Raw genomic sequence first — 23,973 nt, forward strand, 5'->3', positions numbered from 1 at the left:
TCTTCTACGGTACCCATTCTTGACCATTTTTAGATCAACTGTAACACAGCCTTGGAGAACATGGCCTTTTGTGGATTTACGCAAGTCATCTGGAGCTGGAGGAAAGAATTCGTCCCCAAGACTTAGCTCTCCTGCTTACCAACAGTGTGACCCTGGAAATGTTGCTTAAACTCTCTGAGTCTCACTATCCTCATAAGAAAAACAGCTAAAGCTTCCACAGGTTCTGCAGGACATTAAACGCATACTTTATAAGTATGTAAAACTGAATAATTAATGCTATAAAATTCTAAGTATGCTTGTTCTTCTTTTTCACAAAGTAAACCATCTTCATACATAACAGAGGAGGGTTGACTATAATTTCAGTCCCTGAGTCTGGGGGAACCGAAATCCCTCACGTTTGTTTTGTTTTTTTTTTAATAAGCACACTCAGCTATAAAGTGTTTTGGTGGTTTTTTTTTTAATTAATTAATTTATTTATTTTTGGCTGCATTGGGTCTTCACTGCTGCGTGAGGGCTTTCTCTAGTTGCAGCAAGCAGGGGCTACTCTTCGCTGCGGTGCGCAGGCTTCTCATTGCAGTGGCTTCTCTTGTTGCAGGGCATGGGCTCTAGGTGCATGGGCTTCAGTAGTTGTGGCACATGGGCTCATTAGCTGTGGCTCGCAGGTTCAGTAGTTGAGGTGCACGGGCTCAGTTGCTCCGTGGCATGTGGGATCTTCCCGGACCATGGCTCAAACCTCTGTCCCCTGCATTGGCAGGCGGATTCTTAACCACTGCGCCACCAGGGAAGTCCCAGAAACACCTCACACTTGGCAGGACGGTTGCTCTGGAAGGTGTGAGGCCACAATAACCCTCAGATTATTGCAGTCTCCTTCTGCTCAGGGAAGTCTGGCATTCTCATGTAGGCACACTCTCCCTCCCATTGAAGGCCCTGGCTGTGGGCTGAGCAGGATAAGGGAGGACATGACAGGCTCTGTGAAGGTTAAGTAAATGAGACCCCGTTTGGCTAACATGTCAGTTATCTGTCTGCACAGGTGTCCCAGGGTCTTTCTTTCTCTCACCTGGAGTTTGTTATCACAAGGCTGCCAGAATCAGAGCCTAAACATATGTCAATATTTAACTCCTCTGCAAACATGGCTACTGGATTAGAAACATCTAAGTTTATCTTTTTATTTTTAAACGTCCAAGGTTTCAGAGTCAAAACTGAATCAGTGTTATGTAGGGCTCTGCTGAATCCAGGAGACATAGAATTATTTTTCAATGAAAGCCCACTTTCAATGCCATGCAATAGCTGGAGAAGGACTGCCGTGGCTCTATCAGCCTTCACAGGGCCCACCCTCTAGCCCACAATCCTGAGATGTGAGGAGTAACAAAAGCTAGTGGAGAGCAGAATTTTGGTGGTAGCTCCAATCCACCTGCCTGTGGTGCCTGAGAGTTTCCTAGGTACCCAGCACACTGAACTGCTCTATCTACAAGTAAGTTGCATCTGGGGGCCCAGGCAACACTGGGTGAATTCTCACCAAGCCTTGAAGTATCATATGGCCTCAGGTTCCTTGTGAAACAATGGTCACTATCAGGGTCTGAACTGAAAAATACCCAGTAAAATTAAAATTCTACAAAAATAGAGTGAAGAATTGGGCAACTGCTTTTTATAATTTGGGAAGTGGCAGGAAAGGGGATTTTTTAAGCCAAGAATTGGAAAGTAACCTGGCAAAGTATTAATGTTTGCATCCAAATCTCATGGTAAAATTTGCAACCCAGGATTCAGTGTTTGGTACCTGAACTGTTCTTGGAAGTAGGAGAAGTCATTGCACAATAAAATAATCTTTGTTGGTTGAGGTAATGCTAGTTGATGTAACCCTGAAATATCAGTGACTTAACATAATAGGAATTTATTTCTTGCTTAGGTAAAGTTCAAAATGGGTGTTAGTGATTGATGGGTGGCTTTCATCTAAGCAGGGAACCCAGGCTCCTTCCAGCTTGTGGTTCCACCAGCTTCAACACATGGCCTTCAAAGTCACTGTTCTTGTCTGCATCAAGCCACAGAAAGGAAGGCATACGGCAGATCACGTGTGGGTTTTTTATGAACAAGACTAGAACTGATGTGCATGTGTGCACTCACATCTCATTGGCCAGTTGATCATGTGGCACATCATACTGCAAGACAGGTTGGGTAACAGAGTTTAGTTCTATTCCCTGTAGGAAGAGGCCAGCAATCTCTCCTATACACACTATAAACAGACATAGATAGCATGTTAGTGATGTGAATGGAACAATATAGTTCATAAAATTTTACAACCGAACTAAAGGGTTCAGCAAGATTGAGTTTAGGGGAAGTCATTCATCCAGAATTGACATGATAGACTGTTGATTACATACAATTCCTTTCTTAGCTTTTATAACAGTTTGGGAAATTGACTCTTCCCAAAACACTATAAAATTTGAACTTATTTTAGTTTTTTAAAAAAAAAAATTCTCCATGAACTCTAGTCTCTGTTTCAGAACTTAGTGACTTTTGGTCCTAATTCTACAACCTATGTTGAACAAAGGTCTCCTTAACTATGGATTAAATTTTGTACTATCTAAAATGCCAACTTAGAAATCTTGTGTGAATTAGTTGGTAATTCACACAGAAGGTATTTTATTTTATAGTCAACTCCAGAGTGAACATTGGCTCCTTTTTTTTTTTTTTTTTGGTTTGTTTACTTTGCTTGTTTTCAGTTAAAAATCACAGTTCTTTACTGTGAGATTGTGTAGGCGGTTGTTCCTATAGAAATTATTCAAACTATATTGCTTTTTATATTCATTTCCTCATTTGTTTGTTCCTTCATTCATGGGGGATGTGTTCAGGGCCTGCTGCATGCCAACATGTCTAGATGCTGACGTAAGACAAGGCCTGGAGAATTCCAGCTTTCTCAGAGTTTATGATCCACAACTGATTGTGATGGGTGTCAAATGAGGCTAGTTCTGAAGGGAGGTGTTTCTAGAGGAGAGAGGGAAACCAACCCAATCAGCGCTGGAGAAGAGTCCCTAAGGATAGGATTAAATGCTGAGACATGAAGGATTCAGTGGGACTTTGCCACTGCTCCCATCCATGGGATTCCTTCCTTGCAACTTCTGTCCTGATTTTAACATTTCCCTTGCCCAACATTCCTGAATTTTCTTCATACACAAATAATTTTCTTGCTTTTTTTCTGTACCTGTAAACTTTGTCAGGGAACTGAATCCTTTGACCATTTTTGACCTACAAACGTGACAATTTCATACGATTCGACCTATAGCTGTGATGCTGTCAGGCCAAATGCTCCAGTCTCTTAAATATAGTAGCCTATCCCAGTCTTTTTAAAATTAATTTTAAGCAATGCGATCACCAACTGAAAACATACCAGTTCTTTTCTATCAAATACTTCTCTTCCATATTTTATTTCCCAGACCATTTTTTTCCAAGTTGAATTTTGTTTTTCTCTTATGCACAATTTCATTTGGTGATGGGGTCACTGATTTCACCTCTATGTTCTTAGAAGTACCCCCAGTTCCTTTCATCAGTTCATTTATTCTTTCCTCCATGTTATTGTTGAGAAATAAACTAGTCCTATGGACTATCAAAATAAACTGTCAACAGCTTTCCTAAAAGAAATGAACTCTCTTGTAGAAATGCCTCTATTTCACTGTTTTGGAAGGTAAGGCAAGGTTGTACAAAAACTGCATGAGCTGGTAAGCTTTTAGTATTTGTGGTCAAGACTGCTGCTATCAAATCTATGAAAACAATTTAGTTTCACCCATACCCACAGACCTGCACAGAGAACTGTAAACTAAAAAACGGGCAGGCTAGAACCTTCACTACAATGAAATTATGGTGATTCTAAGCATTGTATAATCACATTGAAAGAGAACTGTGCTTATCTACCCTTTTCTCATCTTTCCAAAAGTACTGTGGAAAATTTTACCTACTCTATCAATCTTGGTTTATTTATGGTTAAAATTAGAAATACATCCTTGGAACCTCCTCTTTATTCATGCCACTTTTCCATGGAACTGCTCAAAAAGATAAGGTTTGCCTATAAAAGGACCTCTAGGTGCTATCTTGTGGGCAGAACTTGACAGAACGGCCATGGTGAGTCTGGAACATGTTTACCAGGTCTAATTTAGTCGAATTTACCCATTTTCCCTCAGAGGTCTAACTGAACTTGAATTATCCCAATCTTTTAAGAACTTACTTAGCCAGACTTAATTATATTTTAAAATTTTATTTAGATGCTGCTAATCTGGACACTTTCACTGTTGCTGGGAGCAGTAGTAGGTAAGAAAAAATATTTATGTCATGCTGGAAGAGACTTGCTGCTCAATACTTGGAAGAAGGGCTACAACACCTGAATTCCAGCTACTATGAGGATGAGAAGTAGAGCAAGGGGGACAGATCCATGATTAGGAGCGCAGCACTGGGAGTAGGGCTGCCAGATAAAAGCTAAGACGCCCAGTTAAAGTTGAATTTCAGGTAAAACGAAGAATATGTGACATAGTTATATAAATGATAAAATTTATCATTATAATAAATAAAATTTAAAGTTAAGAAAATTTAAATTTATTGTTATTGTTATAATAAAAAATTTATTGTTTATCTGAAACTCAAACTTAACTTGTATTTTCATTTGCTAAATTTAGCAACCCTAGCTCGGAGTCAAGCGTAAGCTTTGAACCCTGGTTCCATCAGCCACAACTGTATTTCCCTGAGTAAAATTCTTAACCTCTCTGTGCTTCACTGTCTTCATCTGTGAACTGGGCATATAATGCCACCCCTGTTGTAGGGTAACTGTGAGGCTTAGGTGTGATAAGTCACGTAGATCATCTTGCCCGGCACGTGGCACATATCGAGAATGCAGCGCCCACGACGACTACTACTCCTATTCCTGCTCCCACTATTAATGGAGACTTTATCCCCCTGGAGAACCCTTCCTTTGTGTTGTTCTTTTATGGGTTAACGTTCAAGCACAGAGTTGTGTCAAGCCATGGGCTTTCTGTTTGATTATTTGTGAGCAGCTTCTTCATCACAAGAATCCAGGATGCCCCTCAGATATAGGTCAGAGACCTAAATACTCACCCAGGGACAGACGTAAAGTTTTGGCATTTGCACGAAACTTAAGCTCTCAACCCAAAGCCCAATGTTTACGAGGAGGTAAGCGCCTCACCCCCTACTACCAAGACCTGGGGACACCAGACTGCTCCCTTCTTGGGCACCAAGGGCCCAGAGAAGACATCTGAGTTGAGAGGCTCAAATGAGTCCTAGCATGGGACTGGACAGAGACAGAAGGGGAGTGAGGTGGTCCTACATAGTGGAAATGAGAAGCAGCAGCCTGTCTTTAGCTGGGATGTTTTCTGTTGAAGCTGTTTTGTGAGTGTGTATAAAGGAAGGTGTTTGAAGATGTGGAGGAAGAAAATATGCCACAAAAGGTAGTTTAACTCATGTATTGTCAGAGTGACCATCAAAACGAACATCCTGGTGAAACTAACACTTCTGGGTGATTGCAGGAAAAGAAGTCTGCTATGAAAGACTTGGTTGCTTCAGTGATGATTCCCCTTGGGCAGGAATTGTAGAAAGACCCCTCAAAATCTTGCCCTGGTCTCCAAAAGATGTCAACACTCGTTTCCTCCTATACACTAACGAGAACCCAGACAACTTTCAAGTAAGAACACTCATGGTTTTCAGAACTAAGTTTCATCTGTTTTATGTAATAAGGATACTGAATTTTGTCTTCTAAAGAGAACAAATCAGACAGTGGAATTTGCACCTCTGTAGACTGTTAGCCCAGTGACCATATTATTTTATATAACTTGTTTATAAAAGGTTTGTTTGATAATTTGTTTAAAGTATCCATTACTTGATATTATTTTTATTCTACCTCTATGGTACCATTTAATACAATATTCTAAATATGGATATTACATATATATAATCTCTAAGTATTATGTATAACCTCCCAACATACTTTGTATCTATAAAACACGCACAGACACGTACATAGCCTTCCTTTGGGTGGAGACAAGACCCTACCACCAATATTATAGCAGACATATTACCCCAAGTAGAGCAAATGCAAAAATGTCATGACATCTGGAAAGTATCGACTTGGTGATGATTGCGAATAGCTTGGTTGTAATGAGAGAATCCTTACTCACAAGGATCCCAAGTCCCAGGAGTCTTCTCCCATCTGCCACTTCCCTCCTCGTAACAGTTCTATTTGATATTTTCAGAAACTTGACATTAAACATTTTTCTCCCCCAAATAGAAACTCGTTGCAGATCCATCTACTATCACAGACTCCAATTTCAAAACAAATAGAAAAACTGTCTTTATTATTCATGGATTCATAGACAAGGGAGAAGAAAGCTGGCTGCACAACATTTGCAAGGTGAGACTGTAAATCTCTTAAGGGAAGTTTGTTTCCAGAGTGATAATTAACAACAGAGAAGGCAAGGCCCTACCCAGGCAGGACAGATGCCTGCCACCATGAGGCTGGAGGATCCTCTGACCCCACTGGGCCTGGGGTTCCCAGAGGAGGTCCAGGAGGTGACACGGGGTGGAGGGGACCTGGGACAGTCAGAGCAGCAAGGCTGGCAGGCATTTGGTGGCTCTGGGTAGCGATTATTTAATAACTAATACAGAGATATTTCTAAATTTTAGCAACAGATGTTGCCATACTGATGCAACATTTGTTGCATTTTCAATAGCTTTTAGTCTCTTCAATAGGCTTTGATTTCTGTGTGAAGAACTAAGATAACTCATTTTGCCCAAACTAATTATTTTCCCTTGCTACTCTTTTATCTCCTATGGTAGCAATAGCTAAGAAAACTGTGTAGATTTTCATTTCTGGCTTCTGTTGTTTCAGCACTAGTGATCCTATTTTCTTAAATTTGCCTTTGGCTATGTGCCCTGTGATAATGAAGAATTAAAAGACAGAAAATCAAACAGAATAAATTTTCCAGTAACTGCTAGTGCTTAAGGAACATTGTCATTGATTCATTTCTTCATCAAGATTTTGTGGCCAGCTGTGGCGCAAAGATGCAATCATTTCTTTAGAGGTCTTATTTCAGGCCTGCCTGTGACTCAAGCCAAAGGCTGATCTGAGTTAACTCCAGAGAGTTTCGACTGATCTTGAAGACAGTTAAAATGAAGGGGCTAATTAACTACACAAGTTTAAAAATAATCAGTAAAACCACAACTTGTCTTCGAAAATAATTTATAGATGATGATTATTGGGCTGGGGTAGAAGGGAGGGTAGTAATAGATTTCTATACTACAGTGAAGAAAAAAGAAATATGATTCTCAGCTCAAAAGGTATGTAGATTTTCAGATATGCGTATACAATTTATTTCTGAGATCCGAAAGCAGATGTGTTTTTCTTGCATTTGACTTGGCTTTGGGCATTATAATGGAGGAATGAGTACATTAAGTTAGAAGGTTAAATGCAGTAGATTCAAGTTCTGATTCTATCTTTAGCTAACCAGGACACTAGCAAATCGTTTCCCCTCTTTGGATTTTTCTATCTGTAAAATGAAACAATTGGAGATGGTTTCTAATATTGCTGCATTCTCAAATTCTTCTTGGAAAACAGGTGGGGATATGCATAAATAAATACTCAAATAAATAAAATTCCTGCCAGATCTAGCATTCATGAAACTATCATTGACCCCCATCCAAAAAGGCTGCCAGCAGATATCTGAAAGTTTATATTTTTATGTGAAATAACTTCAGTCATGTACAATAAAACGTGTTCGCACAAAAATTTTGATTAGTATTTCCATCATGGAGAAGCTTATTCATTTGCCTTCAATTGCCTTCAATACCTATATTTAAAGGGTCCTAACATAGTCTTTCATTTATTCTATTATTTAGTAGATATTTACTGAGTGCCTACTATGTGCCAGGAACTTTTCCAGGCACTGAGGATACAGAAGTGAACAAGACAGGCAATGCCCTGAGGTGCAATCTAGTAAGGGACAATGTCTTGTGATGTTTATGATGCTCTAATGAGATAACCCATTGTACCATATTTTATACCCTTTTCCCTGCAGCAAATGTCTATGCATCTGTTGCTGTAGAAATCCCAAGAATCCAGTTCCCATTATGGCCAAATCTCTAGTTTGGAGCCAATGTTAAGCTTTAAAAAGGATTCCATAACCATAACAGATTAAAAGTTTTGTTTATTGGTTTGGGGTTAAAAAGCGAGCATGATATTGTGTAGGTCAAGGAGGGAATTTATCCTGGTCTTCAAGAATGTTAATTAGTAACTAGGAAAGATGTTGAATTATTTACTTATTTATTGTGTCTCTTCCATCAGAACCTGTTTAAAGTGGAAAGTGTGAACTGCATCTGTGTGGACTGGAGAAGTGGCTCACGAACTGGATACACACAAGCCTCACAGAACATCCGGATTGTGGGAGCAGAAGTGGCGTATTTCATTGACGTTCTTGAGGTAACTACCTCTGGGTTATACAAAAGCCCATGCACATTGCTCTCTGGATTCTCTTCCAGAAAAATTGCTGTATGTATGATAATTGGTAAAGTATTTTCCTACTTAGAGTTGGCGTTCTCCTTGATTAAAAAGAAAAATGCAAAAAAAATCTAGATTTGGGCTTCATCAATATGCCTATTAAGGTGAATAAACTGATTTTTAAGTGCTATTATTCAAGCAACCAGGTAGATTGTTTCTACTGAATTCCATCATTAGTTCTTTTAATTTTACCAGTTATTAAGCCGAGTTGATATGATAATGTCAACCTGAAGATTAAAGTAGAGGTTTTGTTGTTTGTTTGTTTTTATCTTTTTAAGAGAAGCACAATGATAACAAGCTAACCTGAGCTGGTAACTAAAAACTTAGAAAATCTTAAACCTGAAAGTGCTTAAGTAATTGCTCTCATTATTCTTTTCTTTTATTCTTTTTTAATTTTTTTCTTTTTCTTTTTTTTTTTAAATTGAAGTATAGTTGACACACAATATTCTATTAGTTTCAGGTGCCAAAATATATATTGCAATGTCTGGTTGGTGGAGCGGCAGATCAGTTATTGATCAAGTTCACCATCTTACTTGAGTGCAGTTTGTGATGCCCCAAAACAATTACAACAGTAATATCAAAGGTCACTGGGCTTCCCTGGTGGCGCAGTGGTTGAGAGTCTGCCTGCCAATGCAGGGGACATGGGTTCGTGAAGATCCCACATGTCGTGGAGCGGCTGGGCCCGTGAGCCATGGCCGCTGAGCCTAAGCGTCCGGAGCCTGTGCTCTGCAACAGGAGAGGCCACAACAGTGAGAGGCCACATACACCCCCCCCAAAAAAAAAAAAAAAAAAAAGTCACTGATCACCATGAGAAATATTATAATAATGAAAAAGTTTAAAATATTGTGAGAATTACCAAAATGTAACACAGAGACCCAAAGTGGACAAATACTGTTGGAAAAATGGTGCCGATAGACTTGCTCAATGCAGGGTTGCCACAAACCTTCAGTGTGCAAAAAACATAATATCTGTGAAGCACAGTAAAGCAAAGCATAATAAAACATGGTATGTCTGTACCACATCTTCTTTATCTACTCATCTATTGACAGACACTTAGGTTTTTTCCATTACTTGGCTATTGTAAACAATTCTGCAATAAACATAAGGGTGCATATATCCTTTGGAATTCATGTTTTCATTTTCTTCAGAAAAATAACCAGTAGTGGAATTGCTGGACCATATGGAAGTTCTATTTCTAATTTTTTGAAGAACCTCCATACTGTTTTCCACAGTAGCTCTACCAAGTCACATTCTTACCAACAGTACATGAGGGTTCACTTTTCTCCACATCCTCGCCAATGCTTATTATCTGTTGTCTTTTTGATGATGGCCATTCTGACAAGTGGGAGGTGGTACCTCATCGTGGTTTTGATTTGCGCTTCCTTGGTGATTAGTGATGTTGAGCATCTTTTCATATGTCTGTTGGCCATCTGTATGTCTGACTTGGAAAAATGTCTATTCAGGTTCTCTCCTCATTTTTTAAATCAGATTATGTTTTTTTATATTGAGTTACGTGAGTTCCTTGTCCACTCTGAATATTAACCTCTTACCAAATATATAATTTGCAAATACCTTCTCCCGTTTAGTAGGTTGCCTTTTTGTTTTGCTGATGGTTTCCCTCACTGTGCGAAAGCTTTTTGGTTTGAGGTAGTTCCATTTGTTTATTTTTGCTTTTGTTTCCTTTGCGTGAGGAGACAGATCCAAAAAATATGGCTAAGATGGATGTCAAAGAATATACTGTCGATGCTTCTTCCTGGAGTTTTATGGTTTCGGGTCTTACATTTAAGTCTTGAATCCATTTTGAGTTTATTTTTGTATATGGTGTAAGAAAGTGGTCCAGTTTTATTCTTTTGCATGTAGCTGTCAAGTTTTCACAACACCATTTATTGAAGAATAATCATTACTTTCTAATCCAAATACTTGCTTCACCACCTCTGAGTAACAAGTCTTAATATCCATCAAGAGTCCCCTCTACGTAGTAGAAGAATAAAAGAGAACACTACTTCCACCAGTTTAAACATTACACCATCGCCATTTCTCATGATAAATGAAAAGAAAAATCCATGAAAATTGACTGCTTTAAAGGAGAAGCTTCCCTTCTTAAAAATTGAGTTTTCAGAGCGTTCTTTTTTCTGCCCATCGTGAATTTTGCTAGTTTGAAAACATTCTGAAGAAGCTTTCTTTCCAACAGTCGTCATTTGGATACTCACCTTCCAGGGTCCATGTCATTGGCCACAGTCTAGGTGCCCACGCTGCTGGGGAGTCAGGAAGGAGGACAAATGGGACCATTGGACGAATCACAGGTTGGTCAAAGCTGCAAAGTTGGACTAAATGAAGCCTATACGGGGTCTGAAAGGACAGAAATTTGGCACAGACCTGCTTTTACCTGAGGAGACAAGTTTTCACATTTTCCGAATTAGATCACATGATCAGAGAAATCGGTGTGTTCTGAGACCTTATGAATTTGTTATTAATACCAATCTTTAGTCTACAGAGCCCTGTTTAACATATAAATACTGCATGTGACTAAAATGTGAATTAAGACCATCTGGAAGTCTTATTCATATCTATTTTCTCTTTGTCGGGTATTCACAAAGGATGAGTTTGGTGAATAGAAGAAATGGCATAAATAATAGAAGCAAATAGAATTAAACCCAAAGAGCTCAAAAATGTATCATTACTTATATTCTGCTTCATAGCAATTGATAATGAGCCCAGTCCTCATGAACCACGACCCGGGAGTGGTGGGGACAGATAGCCTGGGTGCCCTGGGCTGCCTGGGCTACATGCTGCTAATTAGATAAAAAATATGATTTTACAAATCTCAGACTGGTTGCCTTTAGCCAATGGAGTCATATGTTGGATACCCAGGTCCTACAACAACCTTGTAACTTTATAAGAAAGACTTTGCTATCCTGGATCTGAGAAGTGACTATTTCAGGAAATGATTACTTTATTCTTGCATCTTCCCTTCTTTACGTTCTTCCCAAATCCCCTGTCTCCGACCCCCTGATTCTCTTGTTTGATACTTTGGATAAGTTGGTTACATTTGCATTGGTGGGGGTGTCTGGGATATCTCTTTAACTTGCTGGAGAGAACATTCTTTCTCATAGTCCATAAATGCTTATGAGAGCCTGCTCAGTCAGGCCCTTGCCAAGCTGTGGTCGCAGGGACTGTGAAAGCCGAGACCCTTGCCCTCACAGTAGTTTAGAGTATAGGTGGAACTCTTTTAGCTTGAAAATCTCTTAAGAGTCCAGTGTTTCGCAGAGTCTGGCTCCTCTGTTGTAGCTGTGCTATTGACAGGGATTGTCCCAATGACTAAGCAACCGTAAGTAGGGCCAAGTTCCATGGTTTGAGGAAAATTCACTTTAATGCAAATAGTAAATTAGACACAGATTTCCCTTAGAAATTGGTAAGATAGGGAAGAACCAGCTTATTTCATTGCACGCATTACTCATGATTACCAGCAAAGCTGCACTCATGTCTCTAAAGAGAAAGGTGAACATGCATGTCCACTGATAGACACTGACATGACTCATCCTATCTATTTTAGGGTTGGATCCAGCAGAACCGTGCTTTGAGGGCACACCTGAATTAGTCCGATTGGACCCCAGCGATGCCCAATTTGTGGATGTAATTCACACAGACGCTGCCCCCATAATCCCCAACCTGGGTGAGTTCCTCAATTTGTCCCCCTGGAGTGTTTTTTGAGTCTATACATAAGAGTGTTTTAGAGTGTTTTGAGTCTTTACATTAACATCAACTTTCCCATATTTTAAAATTCCTCAGGTTTTGGAATGAGCCAAGTTGTGGGCCACCTAGATTTCTTTCCAAATGGAGGAAAGGAAATGCCCGGATGTAAGAAGAATGCTCTCTCTCAAATTGTTGACATAGATGGGATCTGGGAAGGTACAACGATTATGTATATGAAGAGATTTTCTTGGGAGGGGGTGTGAATCTGTGTTTCCTTTTGATAAACTTGCTAAATATTTTGGTATTGTACAGGTCTCACATTTTCTATAACAAAGAACTTTTAGTTGTATCCCCAAGATACAGGTTTTCACTGGCGGAGGTGGACATGAGAAGACTATAGGAAAGAGAGTGTATTTGTAGTCAACTTTTCAAGGATCTAATTCAGGGAATTCACTACTCAGTCATACCTATCCCTTACAGACCAATCTTTTCCTCCTAGAGTTATTTTTCCATTTCATTTAGCTATGGCATTACTATTATAATCTTAAACAGATTATATTAAATTCTGATTGCATCTCAAATCATAACTACCCTTCATAAATGATTTTGTTCTGTGACTACCATGAGTTCACACTAATTAGAAAAATCTATTCAACAACTGTATTCTGACCATGACATTAACTTGGAAAAATAAAATCTGTCACTGATGTGTAATCATGTGTGATTTTAAAGGAACTCGCAACTTTGCGGCCTGTAATCACTTAAGAAGCTACAAGTATTATGCTGATAGCATCCTCAGCCCTGATGGCTTTGCTGGATTTCCTTGTGCCTCTTACAGTGTTTTCAGTGCAGTAAGTAGATTCTATCTTGCACCTAAAGAATTTTGTGACCATCGCTTCTCATGACCAGTGTGGTTCACTATACGTGACATGCGTTCAGTGAATGTTACTATATGACTGCCACATGATTTATACTTTCAATAATACATATTTATTTTAATAGTGATAAAGCATTGGAGAACTTTGGAGAAATGCGCTTGTAAACTGAAATATCCCAAATCTACCTTGCTCTCTACCACTTCTGTATGTGTCAGCTAAATGTTCACACTTGGTTTGGAAATAATTCTAAGTGCAAAAATTGTCTATGGAAATCTGATCTATGGTTGCAGGATGCTGATGAACATGAACAACTTGTTTTAAATGTTAACCTTATAAAGGTATATGATTATGGGCATGTGGACATTTCTGTGCAGTCTCATAATTGCCAAGATTTTTTTTAGAGTGTCCATCTTTTTTTTGGTATTCTCTAAATATCTAAGTTGGGATCCTTAAATCTGATCTTGAATATGACATATCAATTGCCTGGGTTTTTTTTACTATTGCTTTTCCTTTCACAACAATTTTTTTTCAAATAAAAATGTATACCCTATGTTATTTAATATGTAAATTTTCAGGTAACGTGCTAGGTGAAATTATAATTATCAAGTAGATATACTTTAGCAATGAAGAGACAGGATCTGATTCCTAGTTCTACCATTAAATAGTTGAATGATTCGGGGCAAAATACTTAACTTCTCTAAGGCACTTCCTTCATTTCAAAATGTAAATAAAATGGTAGATTCCATAGATTTGGTGGGAGGATTTAATAAGATAACATGTTTTAATTGCTTAGCCCAGAACCTAAAATATAATAATTAGCGTTCAACAAATGTTAGCTATTATGTGTAGGGGAGAGGGGCTGGGTGCATATTTTATTCACAATGTAGCTTGCATATGCAACGAGAATGCCCCCTCTTCTTTGGTCTAACTTTATTTTTATTTTCTTCCCAAATCCCTATTTTCTAGGTAATGGGGAAAACAAACAAACACAGAAGCTTTAGGTTTCATCCAGTTAAAATTTAATCTGATTCAATAATATAAACAGTCCTTTTAAGTGATGCTCACACACTTTTATAGGAAAACAATTCTCAGTTTTGCAGATTTCTCAGCCTTTGGACCACCTCTCTCCAAGCTGGTATTGGGCAAGGTGATCATGGTGGTGGTGGTCAGTGTGTGTGTGGAGCGCAGAGAGGAGGCTTCGGGGTCCGCCTTCTTGACGGGCTCATAGCTGTCATCTGCAGGTGATGTCTGGGCATGTCCAAGCTACTGGCTTGGGCAATGCTCTCAGAGAGCTTTGGCCATTTCTTCCTGGCTGGCTCAGTTTCCCTTAGCTTTTGCTGAATGCGGACCCTGAGATTCAGCCCATTCCCCATCTGGTCCACTGATTCAGGAGTTCACCACTTTCCTCTACTGTGGGGCAGCCTTGCCCTTTCATAGCAGGATTTTTTATGTCCGTCTGCCTCAGCCTCTGTTCATCCCCCTCCTTCTCTTCTCCTCGCAGTTTCTTGGCCCACGAAAAAAGGACATTTTCCTATATGATATCCATCTTCTCCAGACCTCATGGCTAAGCCTGACTGACCAACTAGAGCATCTTCCCTTCACACTGGGAGAATTCTGAGATCTGAATCTTCCAGACTTGATATGCTAAGTGGGAGCTAGAGAAAATTGAGAAAAGCTTGACTTTTAAGTTTATTGTCCTCCCAGTGAGTCCTGTTTTGTGAACCAGAAGCTGATTATCACCTCCTGCTCTTTCTTTTGCAATTTTTCTAAAATAAATTCTAACCACCTAAAGGCAGATGGGTGTCTTGGGGCAACCAGAACAACTTAGAGAGGCAAAAGAGAAAGGATTAAAATGTAAATAAATAAATAAATTCTCTTAGTTAATTTTTATAATATTTATGTTAGTGTCATGTTATTTAATAGTGAAATTGCTGACATCATTGTAAATAATGAGACATTTTTAACCTTTGTTGAGATACTGTTAAAGTCTTCTTTTACTGTCAGAAGACGATTGGCTTTAAAATATTTGAAAATTCAACAACACGTGGAATAAGATGGTACACTTTTTAAAAAAGAGCCTCCTCATTCATCATTTGTTTATTCTCCTTAGAACAAGTGCTTCCCCTGTCCAAGTGAAGGCTGCCCGCAGATGGGTCATTATGCTGATAGATTTCCTGGGAAAACCAAAGAAGTGGGCCAGACATTTTATCTAAACACCGGTGATGCCAGCAATTTTGCCCGTAAGTCCCTATTTTATTTGTCTTAAATTCTCAATACTATGTATCTTATCACGTCCAGTGGAAATGTGTGAAATTGCTTTTCCGTACAAAAGTTTTAAACACTCCTCCCCAAAATGGAAAAACACATCAATGCCATGCTCAGTGTGAACATGCTAATTTGGGTGGCAGAACAGAGTTTAGGGCCTGAATTATCAATGATGCAAAAATAAATTTCTTCACAGTTGATTCTGGTACCGAATTCAGCAGGCTTCTTCTGCTCCAGCCTCTTCATACTCTATTAAAAGTTTCACTGTGCAAAATTCTGAGGTTTTTACAAGCAGAAAAGCAACCCAGGAGAGAGATGGCAGAGGTTGTGGGAGTGGAAAGGAGGTGACAGATTCAAGAGATATTAGGATTGTAGACTCCATGTGTGATGGGAATCAGAGAATGCAGGAATGGTGAGACTTGGGGACAGACCCTGGGTTTCTTTTCTGGGTAATAGAGGAGGAAAACTATTTGGATGGGAGTCAATAGGGTTATTAGCTGCATTGTAAAAACTAAAGCTAAATTTTATCCCCTTCCCAGTTTGGCCCAGGCTAGCTCTAAATGGCAAAAAATTGTAGTTCACTATTGACTAGTACCATAAAATGGTTACCATAAATTAATACAATTCCAATGGTGACGAAAAGTTGAATTATAGAATGTTAAAGATAAATATAGATTATTTAGACAAAAAGATGACAGTACTCTAAAATTTTGTGATCTATAAAAATGAAATAAACTGATGAAAATACCACACTATTATTTTTCCATTATCTTTTAACATAAAGTTCTTATAATGTTCAAGAATAAATTGTTAGGTTAAAAAAATTGAAAACAAAATATATAACTTAGTCCCTTGGCTTGAAATCTTTTGACTTTGGAAAGGGTCTGTGTTCCTCCCCTCCCCCAATGTCTGCCCTCTGAACATTTAGTTAAAGGAATATCCATCACTATTTGATTAGAAGAACTACCAAAACCATACAAAAATTATTCAGAATTCAGCAGTAGTGGAATCCAAGTTAGCCTGTTTCCAGAATAATTTTCCTAAAAGCTGATAGTTTGCAAATATTTCCCCCTTGCAGGTTGGAGGTATAAGGCGGCTGTCACACTGTCTGGAAAGAAGGTTAGAGGACACATACTAGTTTCTTTGTTTGGAGACAGAGGAAACTCTAAGCAGTATGAAATTTTCAAGTGAGTAAACTACTACTCTAAGCTCCTTCAATGTTGGAATACTTCACACATACAATGTGTGTCATGGACATAAGAGTTTATTCATTACTATATGGGAATATAGGGAAGGAAAGGTTTTTTCCCTTTACCTTTCTTGGCTCTTTGGCTGGTCTGGTAATCAAATTAACATAGGACAGATTAACAGGGGAAAAAACTAATTTAATTATGTACATATGGGGGTCCCAGAAGAATATGAGACCCACAGGCAGTGAGACAATTGAGGCTTATATGTCATTCTGAGCTAAGGAGAAGGGACAGGGGTCTGGGACTTCAAAGGGGAGAAAGACAATCCACAGTAAGATGGGAAGAACAAAGGTTTGGTGCACAAAGGTTTGCCATGACAGGCAGAGACAACAGGACACGGAGAGGAATTTCATCTCCAGGCCCAGCTGAGCTCCCCGCCAGCCTAGCACACCTAACCCATATTCCTTGCAGCTATCTCAGGTGATAGTTCCCTTCCTGAACCAGGCCTTCTATCTAAATTCTTTTAGGCAGTTAAGGGAGAGGTAAAAGTTATCCTTGAGTCTGCTGGGTCTCGATTTCCTTCAGCTCAAAATAGTCCACCTGCCAAAGTGGCACATTCTGGGGAGACTTGTTCTGAAACCCTTCAGAAGTACAGTACTGCCATGTGTCATTAAAAGGAAGAGACTATTTCACCCTTGTACCTTAATACATTTTAGAACTCTGTTTCTAAATTTTTTCTCTGCTATTTCCTGAGAAAACCACAAATGTTTATTTTGATGCATGATTTATAATCACTAAATAATTATTCTACCCACAAAACAACTGGAAAAGGATGATATAATGATGTCATCATTTATTAAATTGTGGGAGGATTGTGACTATAACGTTTGAAGTTTTTATGAAAATAAGGATGACTTCAAAGTAATATGAGATATTGATGGCAAATGAACTACCACTGAGTTGGCATACATGTCTACACTTATTTAACCATTAGATTCACAAATGTACTATCAATCATCTTACTAGAGATACATTGTTAACTGGTTTTAGAAACATATATGTGTATATTTATATGTATGTTTATGTATATTCATGTATGTTTTTATTAACTTCTTCATTCCCAAGGGGCATTCTCCAACCAGACAGTACTCATTCCAATGAGTTTGACTCAGATGTGGAAGTCGGAGATGTGCAGAAGGTTAAATTTATTTGGTACAATAACGTGATCAACCCAACTCTACCCAGAGTGGGAGCGTCCAAGATCAGTGTGGAACGCAATGATGGAAAAGTGTAAGTAATAAAAATCCAAAGAGATTTGAATCATTGTGTCACGTTTATAATTCTACTCCCACTGAAAGACAACTTTAAGTCACCTACAGTGGTTCTCCTATATCTCAGTCACCACTGCTTCCTAATACCTTTTGTTTCTTTAGAAGAAAGTGTACATCTTTAGGAAAACAACTTTGATAGATTTGTAGATGACTGTTGTACGATCGGATACAAGTGTTAGAATGAGAATCTGGCTTCACAATCCTAAGGTGAAAAGAAAGAGTTCATTTAGCAGCTGTGCCTTGTGCTATGTGTGTGCTTAATATGTGTATCTTCCCCAGGCTTCCTGGGTTCACCAAATTGCCACTTAAATTACCGAGAAAGCACTTATCAAGGAATACAAATAGATTCTCCTGTGTCATTAGTCCTTTTAGTGAAGACAAAGGTCAACCCTTGGTTCTAATCAAGACTAAAGTGTGTGTGCACCAACGGATATTTACCATAGTGAACTACCAGAAGCAATGAGGTGGTGATGATGATAATCATAACAATACCAATATCAGCCCAAGTGTTTTGAGTATAAAGCCAAATTCTGAGGCACGGCGCTATGCTGCTTCTGCCGTCATATCGTTCAGTCCTCATGTAAGTCCAGTGTGGAGACTTCTGCTTCTGGCAAAGATGGAGTAACAAGAGCCCAGATTTACCTTCCCAACTGAAACAAACAAAAACTCAGACAAAATATGTCAAACCACAGTTTTCAAGACTCTGAACATTAGGCAACAAAGGAAAGTGATCTCCGAGAGATAAGAAATAAGGTAGAGTCTTCAAATTGTCCCGGCTTACTGCCTTGAAAGAGTCGCCAGGATGTCACACAAAGAGGAAAAATTCAGGCAGAACCCAGTAAACTACCTGAGTTGAAGAAACAGAACTAAGAATCCAAAAAATCCAAGGCAACTAGATTTCACGGGACAGAGGACCAGAGAGGAGAGAGCTACAGAGAGGAAATCTCAGGGAGCTGGACAATTTCCTTAAACATTCAGCAGAGGACTGATCAGCGATCAGCACATATAGATGAAGAAACTAGCCAAGGTCTGTGAAGGATCCACCTGAAAGGATTAGAGAGAATAGTACCCAGTACTCTTGCAGGGCTGGGAACAGTACTTGTTTCCTCCAACCAGACCAGAAAAGCTCATAATTCAGGAAATGTTGGGTAGAGTATTTAAGAAGGTCTTCCCCTCAGTAGCGGGAAAAAAAATTAGCCTAGAATTAGGAAGACCTGAAAGGATCAAATAACTGCACCCCAGAACAGAGCTCAAGAAAATTTATAGGAATACAAAATTATCCAGCAGTTAACAGGCTAAAATCCACAATATATGACATTAAATGAAAGTTTGCCATGTATATAAAGAAGCAGGAAAACACAACCTATAATGAGAAAATCAATCAATTGAAACCAAACCAGAGCCAGCACAACTGTTAGAATAGCAGACATAGATTCAAACAGTTAGTAAACCTGTATTCCATTGGTTTAAAAAGGTCAGTAGAGGTATGGCCTATATATAGAAAAAAGGCCCAAGTTGAGTTTCTAGAGATGAGAACTACAATATCTGAAATGAAAGAGCAGATTAGACATTGTGAGAGAAAAGATTAGTGGAGTTGAAGAGGTAATAGAAAGTATTCAAAATGAAACACAGAGAGAAAAAAATTTTTTGATGAAAAGAATATCAGTGATCTGTGAAATAACAAGAAGTCTAATATAGTTCTCATTGAAGACTCTGAAAGAGGAAGGAGAGAAATATATATTTGAAGAAATAATGGCTTCAAAAATTTCAAACATAGTGAAAACTGTAAACGTATAGATCCAAGTGATACCACAAAAAACATGAAGAAAACTATGCCAACACTCATGAAAATCAAACTGCTCGAAACCAGTTATAAAGAGGAAAACTTAAAAGCAGCCAGAGAAAAAACACACATTACCTACAGAGGAATAAAGATAACAATTACAGGCAGATTCCACATCAAAGACAATGCAAGTGAGAAAACAGTGGAACAACATCTTTAAAGTACTGAAAGGAAAAAACCGTTAACCTAGAATTCTATATCCACAAAAGTATCTTTCAAAGAAAAAGATGAAATAAAGACTCTTCAGACATATCAAAGCTGAAAGAATTCATCACCAACCCGTCAACATCATGAGAAATGTTAAAGGAACGTCTTCAGAGAAAGGAAAGTTATACTGGTTGTAAAAGAATCTACAGAAAGGCATTAAGAGCATAGGAGACAGTAACTACATTGGGAAACGTATGAGATTTTTAAATATGGTTATTTAAGTCTTTAAAAATAATTGACAGTTTAAAAAGTAATGGCAATATTTGGGGGAGGGGCCGTTATAACGTGTATAAGTAAAATATATGAGAACAATGCCATCAGGCATTAGGTAGGAGGGAGAAATGGAAACACACTCTTATCATGTTCTTATACCATATGTAAATTAAAATATTATCACTTGAAGGTAAAATGTGATGTTAAAAATATATGGTATAAATTCTAAAGCAACCACTAAAATAGTAAAACAAAGAACTATAGCTAATAAGCCAAAAAAAGGAGATTAAATGGAATTTTTTAAGGCATAAAAAGGGGGAAAAACAGCATAGGGAACAAACTGCAAGATAATAACTGTATCAATAAATGTATTAAATTAAAATACGACAATTAGAAGGCAGAGATTGTTCAACTGGATTTTAAAAACTCAATACACAACCGTATGCTACCTACACGAAATGTACTTTAAATATAAAGACACAAAAAGATTAAAAGCGAAAGAACAGAAAATGATATTCTATTAATTATTAGGGAAATGCAAATTAAAACCACAATGAGATACCAACATAAACTTATTTAAATGGCTAACATTTAAAAGATTGACAATATCAAGCACTGGTGAGGATGTGAAGAATCTTGAATTCTCATATACTGTTGATGGGAATGTAAAATGATGCAACCACTTTGGAAAACTCTTTAATAGTTTCCTAAAAGGCCAAACATACACCTACCTACAATTCAGCCATTTCTCTTTTATGTGTTTACCCAAGAGAAAAGAAAGCATTTATTTATACAAAGATTTGTACATAAATATTCATAGTACCTTTTATTGCAATAGTCAAAATCTGGAAATAAACCAAAGTCCACCAACAAGGGAATGGATAAACAAATTGTGGTCTTCTGTACAATGTAATATTACTCAGCAGTGAAAAGGAACAAACTAGTGATACATGCAGCAACATAGACGAATCTCAAAATAATTATACTGAACAAAATTATACTGAATGAAAGAAGCTAAACAAGAGTGCATACACCTTTGATTCCATTCATATAAAATTTTACACAATTCAAAGTAGTCTATAACGACAGTAGGCCAGTGGTTGCCTGGGGGAAGGGAAGATGGAAAGGGCTGGGAAGGAGAGATTACAAAGGATAGGAGGAAAATTTTGGAATAATGGATATGTTTACTCTCTTGATTGTGGTGATGGGAAATAAGTACTGTTATGAAATTCAATGAAAGCTCAATGCCAGAATTCATGTGCAGGAAATCTGACTTCAGTAAATCCTTAACTACCACAATAGAAATTCAGATCACCTTTATTTATATATACTGTGTGCCCTTCATTTCTTGTGACCCTTTTCAATATTAGTTTTTTTCTGATGGTATATCTTAATTTATTATATTCTAATGGGAAAAATGAAGAATAACATTAACTTATGAATTGCCATCAGATGAGAGGGAGCTTTTAGTCAAGTCCTTCACTAATTTGCACTGAGTTTCATCTTGTCCAATATTTTTCTTTTTTAAAATATTTATTTATTTTAACATCTTTATTGGAGTATAATTGCTTTACCTTGTTGTGTTAGTTTCTGCTGCGTAACAAAGTGAATCAGCTATACGTATACATATATCCCCATATCCTCTCCCTCTTGCATCTCCCTCCCACCCTCCCTATCCCACCCGTCTAGGGGGACACAAAGCACCGAGCTGATCTCCCTGTGCCATGCAGCTGCTTCCCACTAGCTATCTATTTTACGTTTGGTAGTGTATATATGTCCATGCTACTCTCTCTTTGTCCCAGCTTACCCTTCCCCCTCCCCATGTCCTCAAGTCCATTCTCTACGTCTCCATCTTTGTTCCTGTCCTGCCCCTAACCTTTAATTTGCTATTTGCACATCGGCTAGCCATTAGATTACAGAGAAGAAAATGAAGATGAAGAGAAAAGAGCATTTTCTGAGCATTTTTTATGTGCCAGGCACTTTATATATGCTTCTGTATCTTATTAAAGAAAATTAGCTCCAAAGCCTCCTAAGTATTGCTCAGTCTTAATGAGTAAATTAGTCATTTCAATTCAATACTGAATTAAAATAAGAATGCCTAGCCAGTGTAACACCAGGACCTCGGGATCTTTACTCTGGCTGATTTCTTGTCATGCCGCTGACCCTACTCTTCCTCAGGTGCATTCACTGACAGTGTACCATGTTTAGTAGGTGCTTTGGGGATGTGACAGATGGGCCCTCCATGTCCTTTGGAGTGTCCAATGATACCTCTTCTTTCTGCTATTGCATAGCCATGGGATAAAATTAGAAAGGAAAATGCAGTCCTTTATACCCAAGAGGTATTCACTCGGCCAGTGTCTAGTTTTGGGCACAGGGTGTGCCACTCACTCAGACTGAGGGGAAGGAAGTGGCTGTCATCAAACTCAACACACCAACTGTGTGTCAGGAAGAGCTGACTTTTTGTTTTCTCTCCCCAGGTTCAACTTCTGTAGCCAAGAAACTGTGAGGGAAGATGCTCTGCTTACCCTCACCCCGTGTTAGGAGCTGCTGACATGTGAACACTGAATCTTACTGCTAATAAAATCTAGTGGTGAAGCACTACATTCCTTTCTTTGCCATCATGTCCATTATTTCCAATGAAATGTTTGGATAATGTGATTAAGTTCCAATATTTGGAGCTGGTCTGAAAAACCACAAATGACTGTTGAATTTTGCTACATGTTACCTGGCATTTGAACTTGGGAATATTGTTTACTTGATACTGACGTCATGCCCATTACTATTACTGATGTCATTCTGATCACTTAAGGCAGGCTTCCAGGTCCAAAGTGACCCTCTTGATGGTGGTGGGCACACATGATAAGTACCCGCCTTTGCCACTTTTTCCATCGTCTTTAATCGACATCTCAGGAGGATTGACACATAGGGAGTCTCCAGTTCTAATCTGAACTTTTCTCTTTCAAATCCTTGGCCATGTCTATTTCTGTGTCTGTGTCAGTTGGGCCCTCTGAGAATCAGACACCAGGGAAATGTCTGTGATGGATGAAAGAGGAGAGAGCAGGAGTAGGCAGGAGGAACTTCAGACCTCAGTGCAGGTCTAACACCCATGAGAGGGGAAAGGAAGGAAAGATTGGGTGGGAAGAGCCCCAGCTCTCAGCAAATGTCTGAGAAAGTCTTAGCCAGGTCGATGGGGAGTCCCCAGGGGAAGGTGACCCTTGGCAGGAATCCTACTTCAGGCAGGAGTAGACAGGCTCTCGTACCCATGCCGTGCTCAGCCATGGGTTGAGGCAGCTGGCAGCAGTGTGGCCTCTGTGTGAGTGCCCTGCGGACCCAAGGGGCGGCAGCTGGACCGCCAGTCATCTCTGGTCCTGCAGCAGGTTTTCCTGAAGGGATCTGAGCAGACACCACAGTGGCCCACCTTGTTCCTTTTTGGATTTCTCTGGAAATGACACCAGCTTGGTCATTTCCTCATTGGAACTGAATTAAATACATTACTTAATTCAACAAACATTTATGGAGCCCCCATTACTATATTCCAGACACTGCTGTTGGCACGAAGGGTGTAAAATAAATAAAATACATTTCTCACCCTCCAGGAGATTGTAGTCTGATGAGGGAGCTGCACAAGGAAACAGTTATGAAACAGTGTCAGGAAGTACGAGTTACTATCCTGGGAGGAAAGAAGTGTTGGCATTTGATTTGGGGAGAGACGTTGAGAGCAGGGGTAGGATGGAGAAAGGCTATATAAAGTAAGTAAAGGGAAAGAAAAGGGGGTTAATCCTCCCAAAGGAGTGTAGGGGGCCAAGGG

General features: G+C 38.8%; 1 protein-coding gene across 1 annotated transcript; it reads left to right on the forward strand.

Moving 5' to 3' along the window:
• Nucleotides 1-4,150: 4,150 nt before the first annotated feature.
• On the forward strand, nucleotides 4,151-22,918 carry PNLIP (pancreatic lipase). The gene is made up of 12 exons (XM_022569518.3): nucleotides 4,151-4,296; nucleotides 5,523-5,677; nucleotides 6,281-6,403; nucleotides 8,333-8,467; nucleotides 10,737-10,848; nucleotides 12,099-12,218; nucleotides 12,335-12,454; nucleotides 12,971-13,089; nucleotides 15,227-15,356; nucleotides 16,460-16,568; nucleotides 17,697-17,861; nucleotides 22,643-22,918. Exons 1-12 carry the CDS (start codon nucleotides 4,251-4,253, stop codon nucleotides 22,704-22,706), a joined length of 1,398 nt encoding a protein of 465 aa, XP_022425226.2. The 5' UTR covers nucleotides 4,151-4,250; the 3' UTR covers nucleotides 22,707-22,918.
• The last annotated feature ends 1,055 nt before the right edge of the window (nucleotides 22,919-23,973 follow it).

This window comes from Delphinapterus leucas, chromosome 16 (assembly GCF_059928025.1).
Source record: "Delphinapterus leucas isolate spDelLeu-1000000601 "Yukka" chromosome 16, BTC_Dleu_Yukka2, whole genome shotgun sequence".
Classification (NCBI taxonomy): domain Eukaryota; kingdom Metazoa; phylum Chordata; class Mammalia; order Artiodactyla; family Monodontidae; genus Delphinapterus; species Delphinapterus leucas.